Below are 17,674 nucleotides of genomic sequence, written 5' to 3'. Positions count from 1 at the left end.
AGGTTAAGAATGAACCTCCGGAACGAATTAAGTACTTAACCCGAGGTACCACTGTATGTATAAAAAAATACAAAATACATCATAACAATGAGAACAAAAATGAACCAACGATCTTCCCCTCTCACAACGCATGTGAAAGGGGATTGGATCTCAATCAGCCAAAGGCCTAGTTGAGGAGCAAACAGCTATTTGGGTTTTCTCCAGATTGGAAAAGGAGCAGAGCAAGGGGAAAACCACTCAGTCCCATGCATTCTAGGCATGGAACAAGGGGAAGTGTGGTCGAGCCCTTCTAGCCAGCAATTATTTGTGGTTATTGCCAACCACACTACCTTTCCCTCTTCCATTAGCCCTGTGTGACATGAGGGATACTCTCTCCCCCCAGTTGCTGGGGTCCCAGCAACACCTCCAGGGCTACAGACTAGTCACCTCTGGGACGTTTTCAGTATGCTATAAAAGAAAGCAGGCCATGTCGTTGTTTTGTAAATGGCGATTTGCTTCTGTGTGCATTTCATTTATCCTTCTGTAGGACATCTTCACCGTTTCTGTGGGAAACTTGCCTCCTTCAACCAAAGTCCTCATCAAAATCACCTACATCATGGAGCTCAGTTATGAGAACGAATGCCTTGCCTTCCACTTGCCGGCTGCTGTGGCGCCTTGGCAACAAGACAAAGCGCTGAATGAGAACACACAGGTGAGGGCCTCTTTCCATCAGAAGGAAGGAAGGAAATCCTGCATTATAACGGTGCAAACACAATTGTTGCCGTTCTCCACCATTTCATATTTAATTGCACCCAGCACTGTTTTTCTGGAAAGAGAGGTGCTGGAACTTGCCATGAACGCCACCCTTATATAAAGGCTATGGCACCCACCTAATGGTGGGTTTCAGCCAGAAAAAGCCCTGATTGCACCCATACAGACCTCATTGTTTTTGTTTGTTAACTAGGACTCAGTAAGGAAAGTTTCCATTAGGCAAGTTGGAACAAAACCCGGGTAAGTAGACTAAAATTGTAATGTGTCCTTTAAAAGTTGTCTGTATTTTAACTAAATGCATGGGGTTTTTTTTTCTTTAAAAAACAATATTGCAGAATGAAGCATTTAGTTTTCCTCACTTGCATTTATTCTTCATCACTTTCTGACAGTAAGAGCTATTCAACAGTGGAACGGCCTCCCTCGGGAGGTTGGGGGCTCTCCTTCCTTGAAAATTTTTAAGCAGAGGTCAGGTGGCCATCTGTCACGGATGCTCTAGTTGAGATTTGTGCATTGCAGGGGGTTGGACTAGATGACCCTTGAGGTCCTTTCCAACTCTACAATTCTATGGTTTTTATAGCCGTGAAAAGACAGATGCTCTGTGCTTTCTAAGCAATTTCATCAATTTATCTTTAAATTGCGCTAGCTGCTGTGGAGTAGGCTCGAGTTGGGTCTGGGCTCGGCCATGTGTCCTTGCCTTCCTCTTTCTCTCGCTTCCTTCTTCTCCTCTCCTCCTCCTCTCTGCATTGGTTCTCCTTGCCTCAGAGTGCCACTGGGCAGTCGGCTGAGTGACCGGGCACTCTCACTCCCAGCTTGATTTGGGTTGACACGCCGGGTGTCCCTGGTTCCCCCTTGGTGGCAGCAGTGGCAGTGGCAGTTTCAGTAGCCCGGAGCCAGCCTGGTAGCGCAGTTGGCTCTGGCTGGCTTCAGGAGCTGCTGGCTGCTGTGGCACCTGCTATTTTGCCTCACCGAAAGTCCCCATATGATGTGTCTTGTGCCGTTGAACCAACATTCATTCCCTACTAATAAATCTACAACACTTAAAATATAAATCCGGGGACATTAAATGAAATCTGGGGACACTCCAGGGACAGATTTTGTCCGGAAACAGATTTGTAAATCTGGGGTCTGTCCCCGGGAAACGGGGACGTCTGGTAGCCATACTTTAAATGGGGTAAAAAGACCTCTTCAGGGAATATAACATGTGAGGAGGAGCTTTGGGGACAAGTATATTAGCTATGCCCTCTGACCCTGCCTCCCTCTGCAAGTTGAAGGGCGACTGTCCAAAATGGACTGCCTGTTTCTGCTCCCCACTGTGGCAGAGCTTATTTTAGGCTTGGACCCTCATTTGGTGTTATTCCACCTCCTCTCCCAGCTGCCTCCATTGCCCTTTCCCCTGCTGTGCAGAAGGGTCCCGGGCCCTCTAGAGATGGTTTTCCTGGAGATTTGCAGCGAGAAGGAGTGGACAGGAATCTTACCTTTCATAAACGTCCTTTACCTTCCATTAATATACCTTAGGATCCAAGTCATAGTGAAATAGCATATTTTATGTATCATCTACAAAGCTGTTTTTCTGCTAGGTGGAACTTTGATTAATTAGCACTTTGATTACAGTGAAATCTAGTGAATATGAAAGAAAACATGCTATGTTGGTCCTTATGGGGTGTGTATGTGTATCACACACCAATCCTAACCTATTATATAACATATGATTTCTCTATCTCAGTGGGTTCTCTTTGGAAATGTCAGTTGAAATGCCCTTTGAAATTAAACACATTAGCAGCTGGACACATCAGCTTGAAATAAAGGTAAGCAAATCTCCCTGGTACATCTGTTTCTCAGGGCAGGGCAGGGCAGTTCGTAATTGGGGGTGGGGTGCATACTGCTTATAGACCCCAGAGTTCTGGAAAGGTAGAGAGAATGAACAGAACTCTAAAGAATCCGGGGGTGTGGTCGCCACAGTGCACCTTGGGTTACAACCTGTTTTGGTTTACAAATGGACATTTGGAAGAGATTATGGCTGTAAACCAAGGTACCACTGTACATCATATTTTTGTGTGGGGGAGCTAAATTGGGAGGGGACCTCTCAAAAGATTAGGATGCAAATTATTCAGGCCTTTTTGCAACAACAGAGCCCCCCCTTTCTCTCTCCCCTCCCTTCCCACTTTCAGAAAACTGACTGTAAAGCTGTGGTTCGGACTGTTGACAACAGTTTCTTGGACACCAGTGGCTTTGCAATGGAAATCCTTATCGGTGATGTTCATTTGCCCAGAATGTGGGTAGAAAAGCACCCGGGCAATGAGACTGAGGTAATTCTCATTTTATTCTTTCTTTAAGATATTTTCTATTGCATCTTTGAATGAATCTTCCAGGGGCAGTTTACTTATAGTACATTGAAAGAAAACAATAAAAATGCAGCAGCTGTGAAAATAATAACTAAAAAAAAAAAAAACCATTAGAGCAGCATGAAAGAGATCAGCATCTGTTCTTATAGAACAAACTAGACATGATGTTAAGTTTTCATTTAATGTGCAGATTTCTTTTAAAAGCAAGCAGCGTTGGCAAAAGAGGGAAGCTGATAATTAACAGGGCCCAGTTGGGAATTTTCTCTCAGCTTTAGAAAAGGGCTTTTTCTCAAGACCGCAATAGGTTAGATTTCCTCTCCATGCCTGCTTCTAACCCTGCATGTTATAAACAAAGATCAGGCCCTGCACAGCCAAGCAGATCATAGAATTGTAGAGATGGAAGGGACCACAAGGGTCATCTAGTCCAACCCCCCTTACAATGCAGGAATCTTTTTCCCAGCATGGGGCTCAAACCTACAGCCCTGTTGGAGCCCACGTGCTACGGCCCAGCCCACGGGGGCTGACCCTGCTGCCATCCTTGTTTAGGGTCCCACCTGGCGTTGCAGCCACCATTGGTTCAAGCCTTCTGCTCGGCGCAGCTGCCAGTTATGCCTTCCTCCTCCAGGTGTGCTTACCCTGCAGCAGTTCAGTACTCTCTCTTGGGTCCACTAAAGAATCCTTCCTGAAGCATCTTGTATGCATCTGGCCAGTTTACTTTTTTAAAAAAATATGATGGTGTTCGTGGCAAGCAAAGAAGACTGGCAGGTCCTTTGCCAGTTTCTGGATCCCAGCAAATACACAGGTTTGCTGACCTTTCTAACTTCTGGCTGTGCCTTTCTCTCTTGTTTTGGCATTGTGGACATTTGCCTGACACCCCTGGTGAACTAAGGCTTCGTCGCTGTTGCCCATCTTTGTCCTTTTAGGCCTGCATGCTTGTGTTTCAACCGGAGTTCGAATCGGCACTTGACCCTCTAAGCATCAGCGGGGAAACCGTAATCTGCCTCGATTGCTCCAATTCCATGGGAGGTTCGACATTCCAGCAAGCCAAGCAGATTGCCCTCTATGCTCTAGAGTTGTGTACTTTTACTACGAGAAATATAAGCGTTATCAGATTCGGCACAAGTAAGAAAAGAGCTCTTGAACTATGACACGTTTCTCTCTTTCTCTCTCTTTGTATATTTCACTCTCCATGCAGTGTGTGATTTTTGAGCACCCTAAGGCTCAGGGCTGATCCGTTGGCTTTATGCAGACATTTGCAATTTGGATTGATGCTGTTGTCTAAAATGCATATTATTTCTTTCATCGGGAGGCATCCCTAATAATAATAATAATAATAATTTATTATTTGTACCCCGCCCATCTGGCTGGGTTTCCCCAGCCACTCTGGGCGGCTTCCATAGAAACCAGAAAACACAAAAATATCATACATTAAAAACTTCCCTGAACAGGGCTGCCTTAAGATGTCTTCTGAATGTCAAGTAGTTGTTTATCGTTTTGACATCTGATGGGAGGGCGTTCCACAGGGCGGACGCCACTACCGAAAAGGCCCTCTGCCTGGTTCCCTGTAGCTTTGCTTCTCGCAATGAGGGAACCGCCAGAAGGCCCTCGGCACTGGACCTCAGCGTCCGGGCAGAACGATGGGGGTGGAGACGCTCCTTCAGGTATACTGGGCCGAGACCGTTTAGGGCTTTAAAGGTCAACACCAACACTTTGAATTGTGCTCGGAAACGTACTGGGAGCCAATGTAGGTCTTTCAAGACCGGTGTTATGTGGTCTCGGCGGCCGCCCCCAGTCACCAGTCTAGCTGCCGCATTCTGGATTAGCTGTAGTTTCCGAGTCACCTTCAAAGGTAGCCCCACGTAGAGCGCATTGCAGTAGTCCAAGCGGGAGATAACTAGAGCCTGCACCACTCTGGCGAGACAGTCCGCGGGCAGGTAGGGTCTCAGCCTGCGTACCAGGTGGAGTTGGTAGACAGCTGCCCTGGATACAGAATTGGCCTGTGCCTCCATGGACAGCTGTGAGTCCAAAATGACTCCCAGGCTACGCACCTGGTCCTTCAGGCTACGCACAGTTACCCTATTCAGGACCAGGGAGTCCTCCACACCAGCCCGCCCCCTGTCCCCCAAAAACAGTACTTCTGTCTTGTCAGGATTCAGCTTCAATCCATTAGCCGCCATCCATCCTCCAACCGCCTCCAGGCACTCACACAGGACCTTCACCGCCTTCACTGGTTCTGATTTGAAAGAGAGGTAGAGCTGGGCTACCTAAGTGGCTTATTGTTTTATTTAGCACCTTAAGGGTGCAATCCCACCCTCTGCTCAGGGTTGGCACAATGATCAGGTCCAGATCAGACCCAATGACAGGAATCCTGGGGCAGCTCATCCCTCTTTTCTTCCTTTCCTGATAATTTCTCATATCAGGGCTTACCACTGGCCCGGCAGCAGAAATAGCCCAGCAAGCTGCCTCCTTGCATTTTCGGCTGGCAGAAGGTCAGTGCCTGGCAGGAAGCCAACTCAGCCATCAGAGCTTAGTGGAAGGACACCTCTGCACAGTGCACACCCCCACAGCCTGACAAAAAGGGACGTTGATGTTGGATTTCTCTGCCAGCATGCTATTTCTTTGCTATACACCGCTTAACCTGGGAGTAAGCTTCGTTTAACCCAGTGAGACGTACTTTGGCATAGATTTGCATAGGGTTCCACTGCAAAAATACAGAACTTCCATTATTAATAAAGTTCTGTGTTGTTCTGGTTTTCCTGTACAGGTTTTGAAGAATTTCCTTTCAATCCTAAACCCCACATGGCGGATCTTGCAGCTTTGAAAAACTTTATTATAGTAAGTGCATATGTTTTAGCATATTTTTAATATTCTGTTGGGAGCTGCCCAGAGTGGCTGGGGAAACCCAGCCAGATGGGTGGGGTATGAATAATTTATTCATTCATTCATTCATTCCATCTGTGCACTTAAGTCTTTTGTGGTCTGCCAAATATAATAATAAAGTGTTTCCCCTCATGTAACAAGATCTCCGTTGTTGGCTCTTATCCGTTAGTTTCATATTCCTTCATTCCCCACATTTCAGTATCACCCTTTTATGGATTATGTTGAATAAAAGCACATTTAAAAAAATACACACATGAAGCTTTTAAAAATCCACAGGGTTCCCAGGCAGTTTCTCACCCCAATACTGACCCACTCCAGCTAGGCTTGGCTTCAGCCGGGTTATGAAGCTCCCTTATTTCTCTGCTGCTACAAGTCTCAGTAGACGGGTGGCATGATGGTGCAAAGCAGCTTCATCTGATTGTATCTTTAGTGAATAACAGTGTGCTCATGTCTTTCAACACTGAGAAAATTTATTTGCACCCAAATTACAGCGTGGTTTCCCACAAGTGAAATGGGACCCTGAACTAATACTGCAGCCACACACAATATCTGTGTGATGGGTAAAACTTGAGTGGAGCAATTGACCACCCTTATCCGCACCTGATTACTAGTTGGTTAAAAACAAGGGTCTAAAATGACCCTTTCTGTGTGTGTGTGTGTGTGTGTGTGTGTGTGTGTGTGTATATATATATATATATATATATATATATATATATATATATGCTTTCGTAGATTTTCACGGGTACAGGAATGCAGGTTTTGGTGTCCTCGGGTGTCTTCCCGTGTAAAAGTTGGGGTGTCTAGGCGACGTTTCGACGAGGTCTCACTCGTCATCTTCAGGCTGGTGCTTTCGGCTTCTTGTTACTGGAACAGAGCGGGATCTCAATGTTTGAGTTCCTATAAATACTGTAGAGGGGGTGTGGTGTCTAGCCTCCAATGTTCTGGGCAGAGAGGAAGTTCCCAGGCTAGTGTGCCTTTTCTTCTTTTGTTCCTTAATTACTTGAGAGATACCTTGAGTGATTTCTTGAGTGATATCCTGAGTACCACTTAGGTGGGTCATTAGGTGTGGATTAGTTGCTAAAGTCTTTGTGTCTTGACCTCTTGAACTTTGTGAAGAGTTTTCCTGAGAAGATGGCTGTATTGCACTTAGTTGTGCTTTGGCTTGGCTTCGTGTATAGGGGCGAGCTGTGGTTTTGTGGCTTGTGTCAGCCAGATCTGTGTAGGGATTGCAGGGGGGTGCAGCATCCGGAGGTGCCACCATGGATTGGCTACTGGATGGTGTCAGTAATTCATCTGTGGAGAGGGTCTGGGTTTGGGTCTGGTGTGGTTGATTGGTGTTGGCGTTCTGTGTGCCTCTGGATCTGGTGTCAGTTTTTGTGGGGAGGGCTAATTTCCAGATGTCTGGCAAGCGGGATGTGTCGTCACGCTTGTTCATGTTGTGAGGGTGTTTCTCTATCTCGATGGCTTCCATGATTATTCTCTTGTGGTGATGTTCCGTGTTAAAGAGCAATTTGGAATCTGCAAAATTAATTTCGTGTCCTGTTTCTTTCATGTGTTGGAAAAGAGAGGAAGTTTTTTCTTCTTTTTTGACGGCATTCTTGTGTTCTGCGATACGTGCATTTATTCGTCTGTTTGTTTGTCCAATGTACGTGGCTGGGCAGACTTTGCAGGGTATTTCATAGATCCCTTGGTTTTCCAACTGGATTTTATCCTTGGGGTTTCTGAGGATATTGGCTATTTTTTGGTTGGTGCAAAAGGCTGTTTTGATATTGTGTTTATGGAGGATTTTGCTAATTTTATCTGTAGTGCCCTTGATATAAGGAAGGAGGGCCATGCCATTGTTTTCTTCTGTGTCTTGGTTTTTGGGGGGTGTTTCCTTTTGGATTAGCTTCATAATCCTGTTTTGCTGGTATCCATTGGCAATTAACACATTTGAGAGATTCTGTAACTCAGTTGTCAAGTGGTCTTTGTCAGCCAGGCGTTTGGTTCTGGAGATGAGAGTCTTGGCTACGGAGTTTATTTGTGCAGGGTGGTGGTGTGATTGTGCATGTAAGTAGCGGTTGGTGTGTGTTTTTTTCCGGTAGATAGTGTGTCCTAGGGAGCCATCAGGTTTTTTGTAGATTAGGACGTCAAGGAAGGGAAGTTGGTTGTTGGCTTCTATTTCCATAGTGAATTGTATTTTGGGGTGTAAGTTGTTGAGATGTGTGAGGAAGCTATCCAGTTTTTCCTTCCCGTGTGGCCAAATTACAAATTACACATCCCGCTTGCCAGACATCTGGAAATTAGCCCTCCCCACAAAAACTGACACCAGATCCAGAGGCACACAGAACGCCAACACCAATCAACCACACCAGACCCAAACCCAGACCCTCTCCACAGATGAATTACTGACACCATCCAGTAGCCAATCCATGGTGGCACCTCCGGATGCTGCACCCCCCTGCAATCCCTACACAGATCTGGCTGACACAAGCCACAAAACCACAGCTCGCCCCTATACACGAAGCCAAGCCAAAGCACAACTAAGTGCAATACAGCCATCTTCTCAGGAAAACTCTTCACAAAGTTCAAGAGGTCAAGACACAAAGACTTTAGCAACTAATCCACACCTAATGACCCACCTAAGTGGTACTCAGGATATCACTCAAGAAATCACTCAAGGTATCTCTCAAGTAATTAAGGAACAAAAGAAGAAAAGGCACACTAGCCTGGGAACTTCCTCTCTGCCCAGAACATTGGAGGCTAGACACCACACCCCCTCTACAGTATTTATAGGAACTCAAACATTGAGATCCCGCTCTGTTCCAGTAACAAGAAGCCGAAAGCACCAGCCTGAAGATGACGAGTGAGACCTCGTCGAAACGTCGCCTAGACACCCCAACTTTTACACGGGAAGACACCCGAGGACACCAAAACCTGCATATATATATATATATATATATATATATATATATATAAACATGGACAAGAAATACCCACAACATATATTGCAATATGGCATAGAAAAGCAGGCACTACTCATTAGCTCACGCATATCACTTTGTATTTTCCAAGTTGACTTACTGGTGAACTCATTTTGCTGGTTTACTGTAACCGCCTCCTTATTATGTACTGTAAAATAAAACGTTTAGTATTTTATCCTCCCCTAGTGCCCCATTTTTTCGTTAGTCATGTCATGTTATGTTTTATAATTTATATGTGTACAATTTTGCAACTAGAAAATAAATACCTTTTTTAAAAATTACCCTTTCTTGTTACCTTCCTCCTTCTTAGTCTGCCACAGCTTCAATGGGGAATTCCGATATATGGAAGGTTTTGCATTACCTGAGTTTGCTGTACCCTTCTAAAAGCAGGCGCAACATTCTTCTTATATCTGATGGACATATTCAGAACGAAGGCACGACCTTGCAGATTTTGAAGAAAAATACACACCACACTAGAATATTCACATGCGGAGTGGGGTAGGTCCAAATTGACTGAACACTTTGTTTTGTGCTCTGGGAAAATTACAAAGTGTATTTATAATATGCCAGGCTTTTCGGGTGGTAGAGTGAGTCATTTGCTTTGGTTGGCAGACTTGGGGCATCAGTAGCGCTCAGGCCAGTAGTCAGGTATCTGATTTTTTTTATTATTATTATAATGTTTGCACATATTTTAAATAATGTGTGTCCTTGAGCTCTCTTCTGTAAAGGATAATTATCTGGGATCATAATTGCATTTTGTATCAATGTTAAGATAAAGGGACAATAATGTAAGCAAATTGATAATATGGTTTGTCACCGCAGCACTTGGCAGTGTAAACTTGTGGGGAGAAACCAGGTTGTACCTGAGGGTGTACAAGTGCACTATTTGGAACCCCCCACCAACCCACCCTTAGAAGCTAAAATATGAAGCTTTCATATCCTAAGTCAAAGTCTTGGTTTATCTAGCTCAGTATTGTTCATTCCGACCATCTGTTTTCCTTGAGATCCTTTTGAGTGGAGACAGACCTACTCATTAGGCAAAATAACCTACTCATGACCTACTCATTAGGCAAAGTGAGGCTATTGGCAGGGGCTGGGGGGGTGGTGAATTTGCATCTTAGGCTTTAGAGTATTTTAAATACAACTTGGGTTGTATTTCCATTAATAATTTTAAAAGATATCCAACTACTCCGGAAGAGTGATGGAGGTGCAGGCTCCCTCCTGAGCCACTCCTCCCAGACTTGCCTCTTTCTGAGGAAGGACCCCTCCATTTCTCAGAGCAAGGCAGGGAGTGCAGGTGTGGAGCACGGTTAGCAGTGACAAAGCACTACAAGCCAGGAGCAGCAACGGTAGCTTAGCTTGACTGAACCTGTGGTCTTCATACTTGTTCCTTATACACACAAAGTATGTCCTCAGCTATTGAGCTATCTGCCCTCCCAAATCTCTTGGCTAGCTTTGCCCAGCTTTCTGCTACAAGTAGAAGCTGGACAAAGGTTTCTTATTTAAGGTATGTGGTTCAATTGAAGTAGAGGGAACAACCATTTTGAGTGGGACCAAGGCATGTGCAATGGCTGATGCGCACACTGTTTCTGGCCCTGGAAGGGGGCAGTACAGGGCAGGTTTATACTTGCTCCGCCAATGCACACAGAACGCAGTGACCCAGAACGCAACCCAGTGCAAGCAGGGAGTTAGTTGCTTCGAATGTCCAGGATATACTAAGCAAAATATTCAGTGTTGTCTCTTCAGGCTGATATTTTCCTGCAGTTTCCCCACCCTTTTAAATTCCACATCTCATTCAAACTGGCCATTTACTTAAACCTTTACAAATTGCATTAGCCCCGCAGCAAATCGTCACATGCTGAGATCTTTAGCCCAGTATGGAGCTGGAGCCTTTGAATATTTTGATGCAAAATCCAAATACAACTGGGAGAGAAAGGCAAGTATATTTTAATATCTTTTTTTCTGTAGTCACAGAGGGGCCAGCTCCTTTTGTGAGATTGCTTTCGTAAGCTTCCTCTGTGGCAGTGGCGCTGTCTTGCCCCCCACTACTGCGGGTGCCCAGGGCCATGTGTCCTTACCGGGGGGGGGGCACTGTAGTGTGTGCACTACATCATCACGCCCCTGCCACACATGTGCTACATCATCACACATCCCTATCTGGGTGCAATGATGTAGTGGGTACACGCCGGGGGGCGTGATGATGTAGCTCGCATGCTGGGGGGGGGGGTGTGCATGCGGCTGTGCCAAACTTTGCATGTTCCCGGCCCGCTCACTTAAAATGTTGTGGGAGCCATGGCACACAGGGCCTCTGGGACCTGGCACCTATGCTCTGTGGGAATATTTGGGGGAGGCTTTCACTTTTTTGTTTTACTGTGATGTTGAGATGAGGGAACCTGTGGCTTATGTGGAAAATATATGAAATCTTGTTGAGGCACTTCATGCTCAGATAAGAGGCCAATGTCCCTGTGTTTGTGGTATATCAAATGCTTCAACGTGCATTGCTGTCTGTGAACCAGTCTAGAAGTACCCTGCCCATTTCTTTTTTATTCTGAGAGAACAGCTTATACGGGGAAAGTTTGCTAAGATTGCTACCCCACAGAGAAACAGGATGGGGTGCATCTGTATTCCAGTGACAGAGTATCTTCACATTGCTACTTATTCCGCATCCAGTGCACTCCCACTGCTAATTTTTGGACCCCCATTCACATGACATTAGAAACAATCCACAAGCCTCTTGTTTATTGACAAATTATGCTGTTTAATGCATTCTTTCTCAACCCAGCTTCAATCTGGCTAGGAAACGAAAGCCGCGTTCATTTTGTGCTTAAGAATGGTGTGAACGTTTGAGGCAGCAATTGCACATATGCAGATGAGTGGACATACACAGATGGCAGCTTCATGAATAGGAGTTTTTATTTTGGGGAGGTTGGGGCTGGGTTCGGGCACAGGGAAGCCAAAAGGCCATGCATTTCAGGTGAATATATGCCTGCCCCCTGTCTGCCTGATGAAGTGTTGTACAAAAAAACTTCTGCATAGCTGTATAATTCTCGTGTCCTTTTTTTTACCCTGTACGAAAGCAACAAATAATAATTTTCTGTTTCCTTCTCTGCATCCAGATGAAGAGTCAGACATCAAGAATGTCTTCTTTGGGGTGCAATGCCATTTCCATCAAATGGCAGTAGTTTGATTTTGATGCACCTGAGCTAATGTACGCACCTGCTCAGATACAGTCTCTCTTCAATCATGACCGACTTCTGATCTATGGATTCATCTCTCACTGTACTCAGGTAAATAAGCTTGTCGCCAACCTAATCTCACCACCTTGTGTAGTACAAGCAACTGCCAATAATTTTAGCTGCATGCAAGTGCTTTGGAATTTTTTTCTCTCCATCTAATGGCACACATGGAAAGTTTAAGTGAGAGTGGAGAAATGCAAGAACGACAAACAAGCTGAAGAGTAGATCCAGAACAGTCCCTTTCTGCTGAAGTGAAAATGACTTTGCTAAGAATTGTGGAGCAGGCAAAACAATACTATAGCAGTAGTAAGCATGACAAATGCAGTTGCGCTGTAAGGCACGGATTTGGGGCAGTTGTCCACTCGGCACGAACAGGAGGCACCTCAAACACAGCTGAGCAGCTCAGCCATATTTTAGAGTAGAATTGTAGAGTTGCAGCAGACTCTTCCAAGAGGCCATCCATCACATGCTTATGCAGGTGATACTTTATCATCTAAAAAGGACACTCCCCTTTCCCCCCGTAAGACCATTAAATCTTAAATTCACAGCTGGACAAATATGCCCATTTTAGCAACCACCATTTATATATTACATGCAGCATGTATTATTTAGTTATTTAAGGCATCTCCTTCATCTTCCCCAGATGCAACAAAACATCTCTCCCCCCTATCGGTCTCTACAGCCACAGCAGGCTCTGTAACCTTCCAACAGTTTGGCTCCACCTCCAAAGGCACTCTCCTCCATTGTCTCCCAAGGCAGACGGATGCCAACACACACTATATGCCGCTGAATCATTAGCATTTCTAAGTGGTGTGCCTAAAAACAAACCGTATGAAGAATAAAACTATGAATGGCCATCCTAAAACCAAGCAGAAACCCAAACATTAGTTTAAAGCACCTGTAGGAACAGGAAAGTGTTAGTGCCTGAGGATGCCTGTCTAATCTCGGCTAGGAGGCAGTTGCATAGTCTTGGACCTGCAACACTGAATGCCTGGCTTTTGGAGCCATGGGGCTCAGTGATTGGGGAGGGGTATAAGGGGTCAGGTGGTCCTTAAGACCTACAAGAGTAATTCATTTTATGAGATACTAAACAATCATGCTACACGCTGTATTTATGTCACCGTACTTGCATGAAAAAGTAACACCGTAGCATATGAATATTCAGCATATTTAATTAAAATAAAAGGAATATTTCTGCTTGTTCTTCTTTCTTTCAGGCCACTTTAAATGCACTAATAGACGACAAAGAGCTGCAGACTGTGGTGTCCACAACTGAGCTGCAAAAGACAACGGGCACGGTGAGCTCATGCTTCTCTCATAAGCTACATCAGGGTCTAAAATAAGTCGGAATAGGGGATTTAGAAGCTGTTGTTTTAAACCACCACTTTCCCCCTCTCAGTGTTTATCCTTCCTCACTCCCATGCATGGCTGCTGCTGTTGTGCAACCCGCCTTCCTTCTCACACACCCCTATCCTGCCATCTAGATAGATAAAAAGGTAAAGGGACCCCTGACCATTAGGTCCAGTCGTGACCGACTCTGGGGTTGCGACGCTCATCTCGCTTTATTGGCCGAGGGAGCCCGCGTACAGCTTCCGGGTCATGTGGCCAGCATGGCGAACCAGAGCAGCTCACAGAAACGCCGTTTACCTTCCTGCCAGAGTGGTACCTATTTATCTACTTGCACTTTGACGTGCTTTTGAACTGCTAGGTTGGCAGGAGCAGGGACCGAGCAATGGGAGCTTACCCCATCACAGGGATTCGAACCGCCAACCTTCTGATCGGCAAGTCCTAGGCTCTGTGGTTTAACCCACAGCGCCACCCGCGTCCCTATCTAGATAAATATTATTATTGCAGGTGGCAGAAACAGGTGTGTTTGTCCAATCAAAGTCATCTAATCAGGTCTCCCCTCTGAAATGTTGGATAAATTGTGCCCCTCCCCCAAAAGCTGCCGTTTGCTCTAGGAGCGAAACTGCAATTGACCCCTGTGGGCAATTTTGGCACAGGAGGAAAAGGGTTTTTTTCCTTAAAAAAATAAAACCCTTCCCAATGTATCATGGTATTGATCCTGACTGGGCGTAGTAATCCTATAAATGTCTACTCATAACTTCCTTTTAGGTCAGTGGGTCTAAGTATCTGGTAAGTGCATATGGGACTGGAGCCTAAATGTTGCTTAAATTGTAATAATTATTTTAAAAACTTGTTTTTTTGTATATACATACTTTATTTTGTTACTGCTACTAATTCTTGGTTCTCTCTCTCCCCCCCCCCGCCCCGCCTCCTTCCCCACTGCCCAATCTGTATAGATGTTGCACAAACTTGCAGCAAGAGCCTTCATTCGAGATTATGAACAAGGGATTCTTGATGAAGATGAAACAGAACATGAGGTACATTGCCAAAAAAAAAGTAAAATGAAAAACATGGAACAATTTATTGGCCAGCCATTTTAGTTACAGCTGCTGCTCATTTAGATATGACTTTTGATGAATTGTAGGAGGTTAGGGCCGCAATCATATACATTATACGTATCCCATTGAACGCAGCGTGGCTTATTTCTGAAGAGGCATGTATAGAATTACACTGTAATTGATGAAACCTACACAAACCTGCACATTACAAAAATATCAGTTCTAAAGAATATAAGATTTACTTTGAAAAGATTATTGTGCAAGTTAATAAAAATAGTTGCGTACTTTCTGTAACCTACATAACTTGCGTTAAATAATGGATAGCAAGACAAATAGTGTAGTATTTGACGGAAACGGAAGTGCAGTGGAACAGAGACAGCACTGATTGTGGTGGATACTGGCTGGAATGGAAATTGCTGCCTTTTTACATCCGTAGCCATGATGTGTCAAAGCAGTACAGTACTATGGATTCAGATGGGCATATCTGAAGTTCCAGTGATATGTGGGGTCCCGGTGTCATGTGGTTATAGGATTGCTCTGCCCAGGACCTGAAATCCCTGTTCCTGTTTCGGCCCCTGGGCAAGAATAAATGCATTAGTTTGTTTTCAGTTACACTTTGGGGGGGGGGGGAAGGAATCCCTTTCTGGCAGGGAGGGGACTAGGGGTCATTGTATGTGGAGCAAGACAGATGCCCTCAAATATAAAACCTCACAGCTTTTGTAGCCAGCTTTTCTTTTCAGCAGCCACAATATAGCCATACTGACCTTATTATTGTGGGAGTGGTTTGCCAACGCTTACCGTATTTTTCACCCTATAGGACGCACTTTCCCCCCTCCAAAAATGAAGGGGAAATGTGTGTGCATCCTATGGGGTGAATGCAGGCTTTCGCTGAAGCCTGGAGAGCGAGAGAGGTCGGTGTGCACCAACCCCTCTCACTCTCCAGGCTTCAGGAAGCTGTCCGCAAGCCGTGGGAGAGCTGCGCGAAGTCGCGCAGCTCTCCCACCTCTTGCGGAGAGCTGCCTGTTCTGGGGGCTGGGGGGAAAATAACTTTTTTTCTTTATTCCCCCCCCCCCAAAAAAAACTAGGTGTGCCCTATGGGCAGGTGTGCCCTATGGGGCGAAAAATACGGTATTTGATTCACCATTCGGAGAAGCATCTCTTCACTGTTTTCAGCCCTATACTTCACCTGCTTTGATTAGAGCTCACTGTGTTGTTTTGAAATAACAATCTGCCTGTGTCTTACCTATTTAGATGAAGAAGCAGCTGTTGAAGTCCCAAATCATTGAGCTCAGTCTGAAGAACTCCATTGTGACCCAGTTTACAAGTTTTGTGGCAATTGAGAAAAGGGTACGTGTATTCACTGAGGTACTTTGTATGCATGAGCTGTCACTTAATCCTTGGGCCCACCGTTCATACTTCATCAGTTCTCTTAAAGGTAAAGGTAAAGGGACCCCTGACTGTTAGATCCAGTCGCCGACGACTCTGGGGTTGCAGCACTCATCTCGCTTTATTGGCTGAGGGAGCCGGCATACAGCTTCTGGGTCATGTGGCCAGCATAACTAAGCCACTTCTGGCGAACCAGAGCAGCACACGGAAATGCCATTTACCTTCCCTTCTACTTGCACTGGCATGCTTTTGAACTGCTAGGTTGGCAGGAACTGGGACCGAGCAACAGGAGCTCACCCTGTCGCAGGGATTTGAACCGCCGACCTTCTGATCGGCAAGTTCTCTTATTGACCTAATATTAATGACTAAATTTATTATTACCGAGCACCAGAAGTATAGAAGATGCTGGGAATAAGAAGCACCCAAAGATGGGTTGTATCCTTTTACCACTTGGGTCATGTAATCCATGAATCCTTTTATACTCCTGCTCAGGAGACTTCATGCCTTCCCCAGAATCAGTGCTTTTCTTTCATCTCATCTCTTGATAACCTTCGTGTCTAGTCTAAATACTATTTTTCTCCCTGGAATCTAAAGATGCCATTTCACTTGTTTTTCACCTTCACTTATTTTCTTCCCTTTTTTTCAAAACAGCTTTATCTTTGTTCTATTCTTCCTTCTGCCTCTCTGCTTACCCCTCTTTCCCTCTCTCCCTTGGCTTTGTTTTCCTCAGAACAGCTGTAAAATGCATTGCATTTTCAACTGGTCTCCATTTTGGAGAACAAGCAGGGGGAGTGTACTTGGTTACCCAGTTTTACTTGTTGACTGAGATGATTATTTCGCCATTGAACAATTGTTCAAAGTAGCATAACTGTTGATCTCATGGCTTGGACGCATTGCAAAATTGGGGTAGGCCAGGTGATGTAACACAGGTGTGGGAAACCTTTGGCCCTCCAGATATTGTTAAACTACAACTCCCATCATCCCTTCCCATTGGCCATGCTTGCTGTGGCTGATGGGGACCATAGCTCAGCAACACATGGTGCGTCAAAGGTGTGGTGGGCAGCCCTGAAGGCAGCCCTGTTTAGGGAAGTTTTTAATATTTGATGCTTTATCATGTTTGTAGTATTCTGTTGGGAACCACCCAGAGTGGCTGGGGAAACCCAGTCAGATGGGCAGGGTATAAATAAATGATGATGATGATGATGATGTAACATAATAAACTGGCTGCTCCATCCCATTGCACAGAGGGACTGCTCACATCATTTATGCCTGAGTGTGAAACACCAAACTTGCATGTCGCATCATCTGTGGGGTGAGGAGGCATCCTTCGCCTGAAAGGAGCTCCACTCTGGGTTACACATGGACCAATGCAAACTGAGGAAAACATTGCCTGAGGGGGCTTCCTGCAGCCAAGCAGAGCGGCACATGATGGAGAACATGCTGAATCTGCTTAAAGCAGGGGTGGCTAACCTGCGGCCCTCTAGATGTTGTTAGACTCCAACTTCCATCAGGCTCATCCAGCATAGCCAATGGTTAGGTATGGTAGTTCATCATCAACAACAACAATAGCAACAACAATGTATTTATACCCCACCCATCTGGCTGGGTTTCCCCAGCCACTCTGGACAGCTACCAACAGAATATTTAAAACAGAATCAAACATTTAAAACTTCCCTAAACAGGGCTGCCTTCAGATGTCTTCTAAAAGTCAG

The 17,674-nt window shown here is 45.2% G+C and overlaps 1 protein-coding gene across 1 annotated transcript in view; it reads left to right on the top strand.

The window, feature by feature from the left end:
- Positions 1–17,674, top strand: part of PARP4 (poly(ADP-ribose) polymerase family member 4) — a 50,928-nt gene that overhangs the window by 20,704 nt on the left and 12,550 nt on the right. Inside the window, 13 exon segments of the mRNA XM_083735857.1 lie at positions 527–691; positions 944–990; positions 2,474–2,555; positions 2,919–3,056; positions 4,016–4,214; positions 5,857–5,927; positions 9,246–9,433; positions 10,772–10,871; positions 12,052–12,114; positions 12,118–12,222; positions 13,389–13,469; positions 14,475–14,555; positions 15,828–15,923. Coding sequence (XP_083591983.1) covers positions 527–691; positions 944–990; positions 2,474–2,555; positions 2,919–3,056; positions 4,016–4,214; positions 5,857–5,927; positions 9,246–9,433; positions 10,772–10,871; positions 12,052–12,114; positions 12,118–12,222; positions 13,389–13,469; positions 14,475–14,555; positions 15,828–15,923 — 1,416 coding nt within the window.

The sequence above is a fragment of the Podarcis gaigeae genome (assembly GCF_964106915.1).
Source record: "Podarcis gaigeae genome assembly, chromosome: 4".
Lineage (NCBI taxonomy): Eukaryota > Metazoa > Chordata > Lepidosauria > Squamata > Lacertidae > Podarcis > Podarcis gaigeae.
Note: the sequence above shows the minus strand (reverse complement) of the source record. Positions and strands in the feature narration are given on the sequence as shown.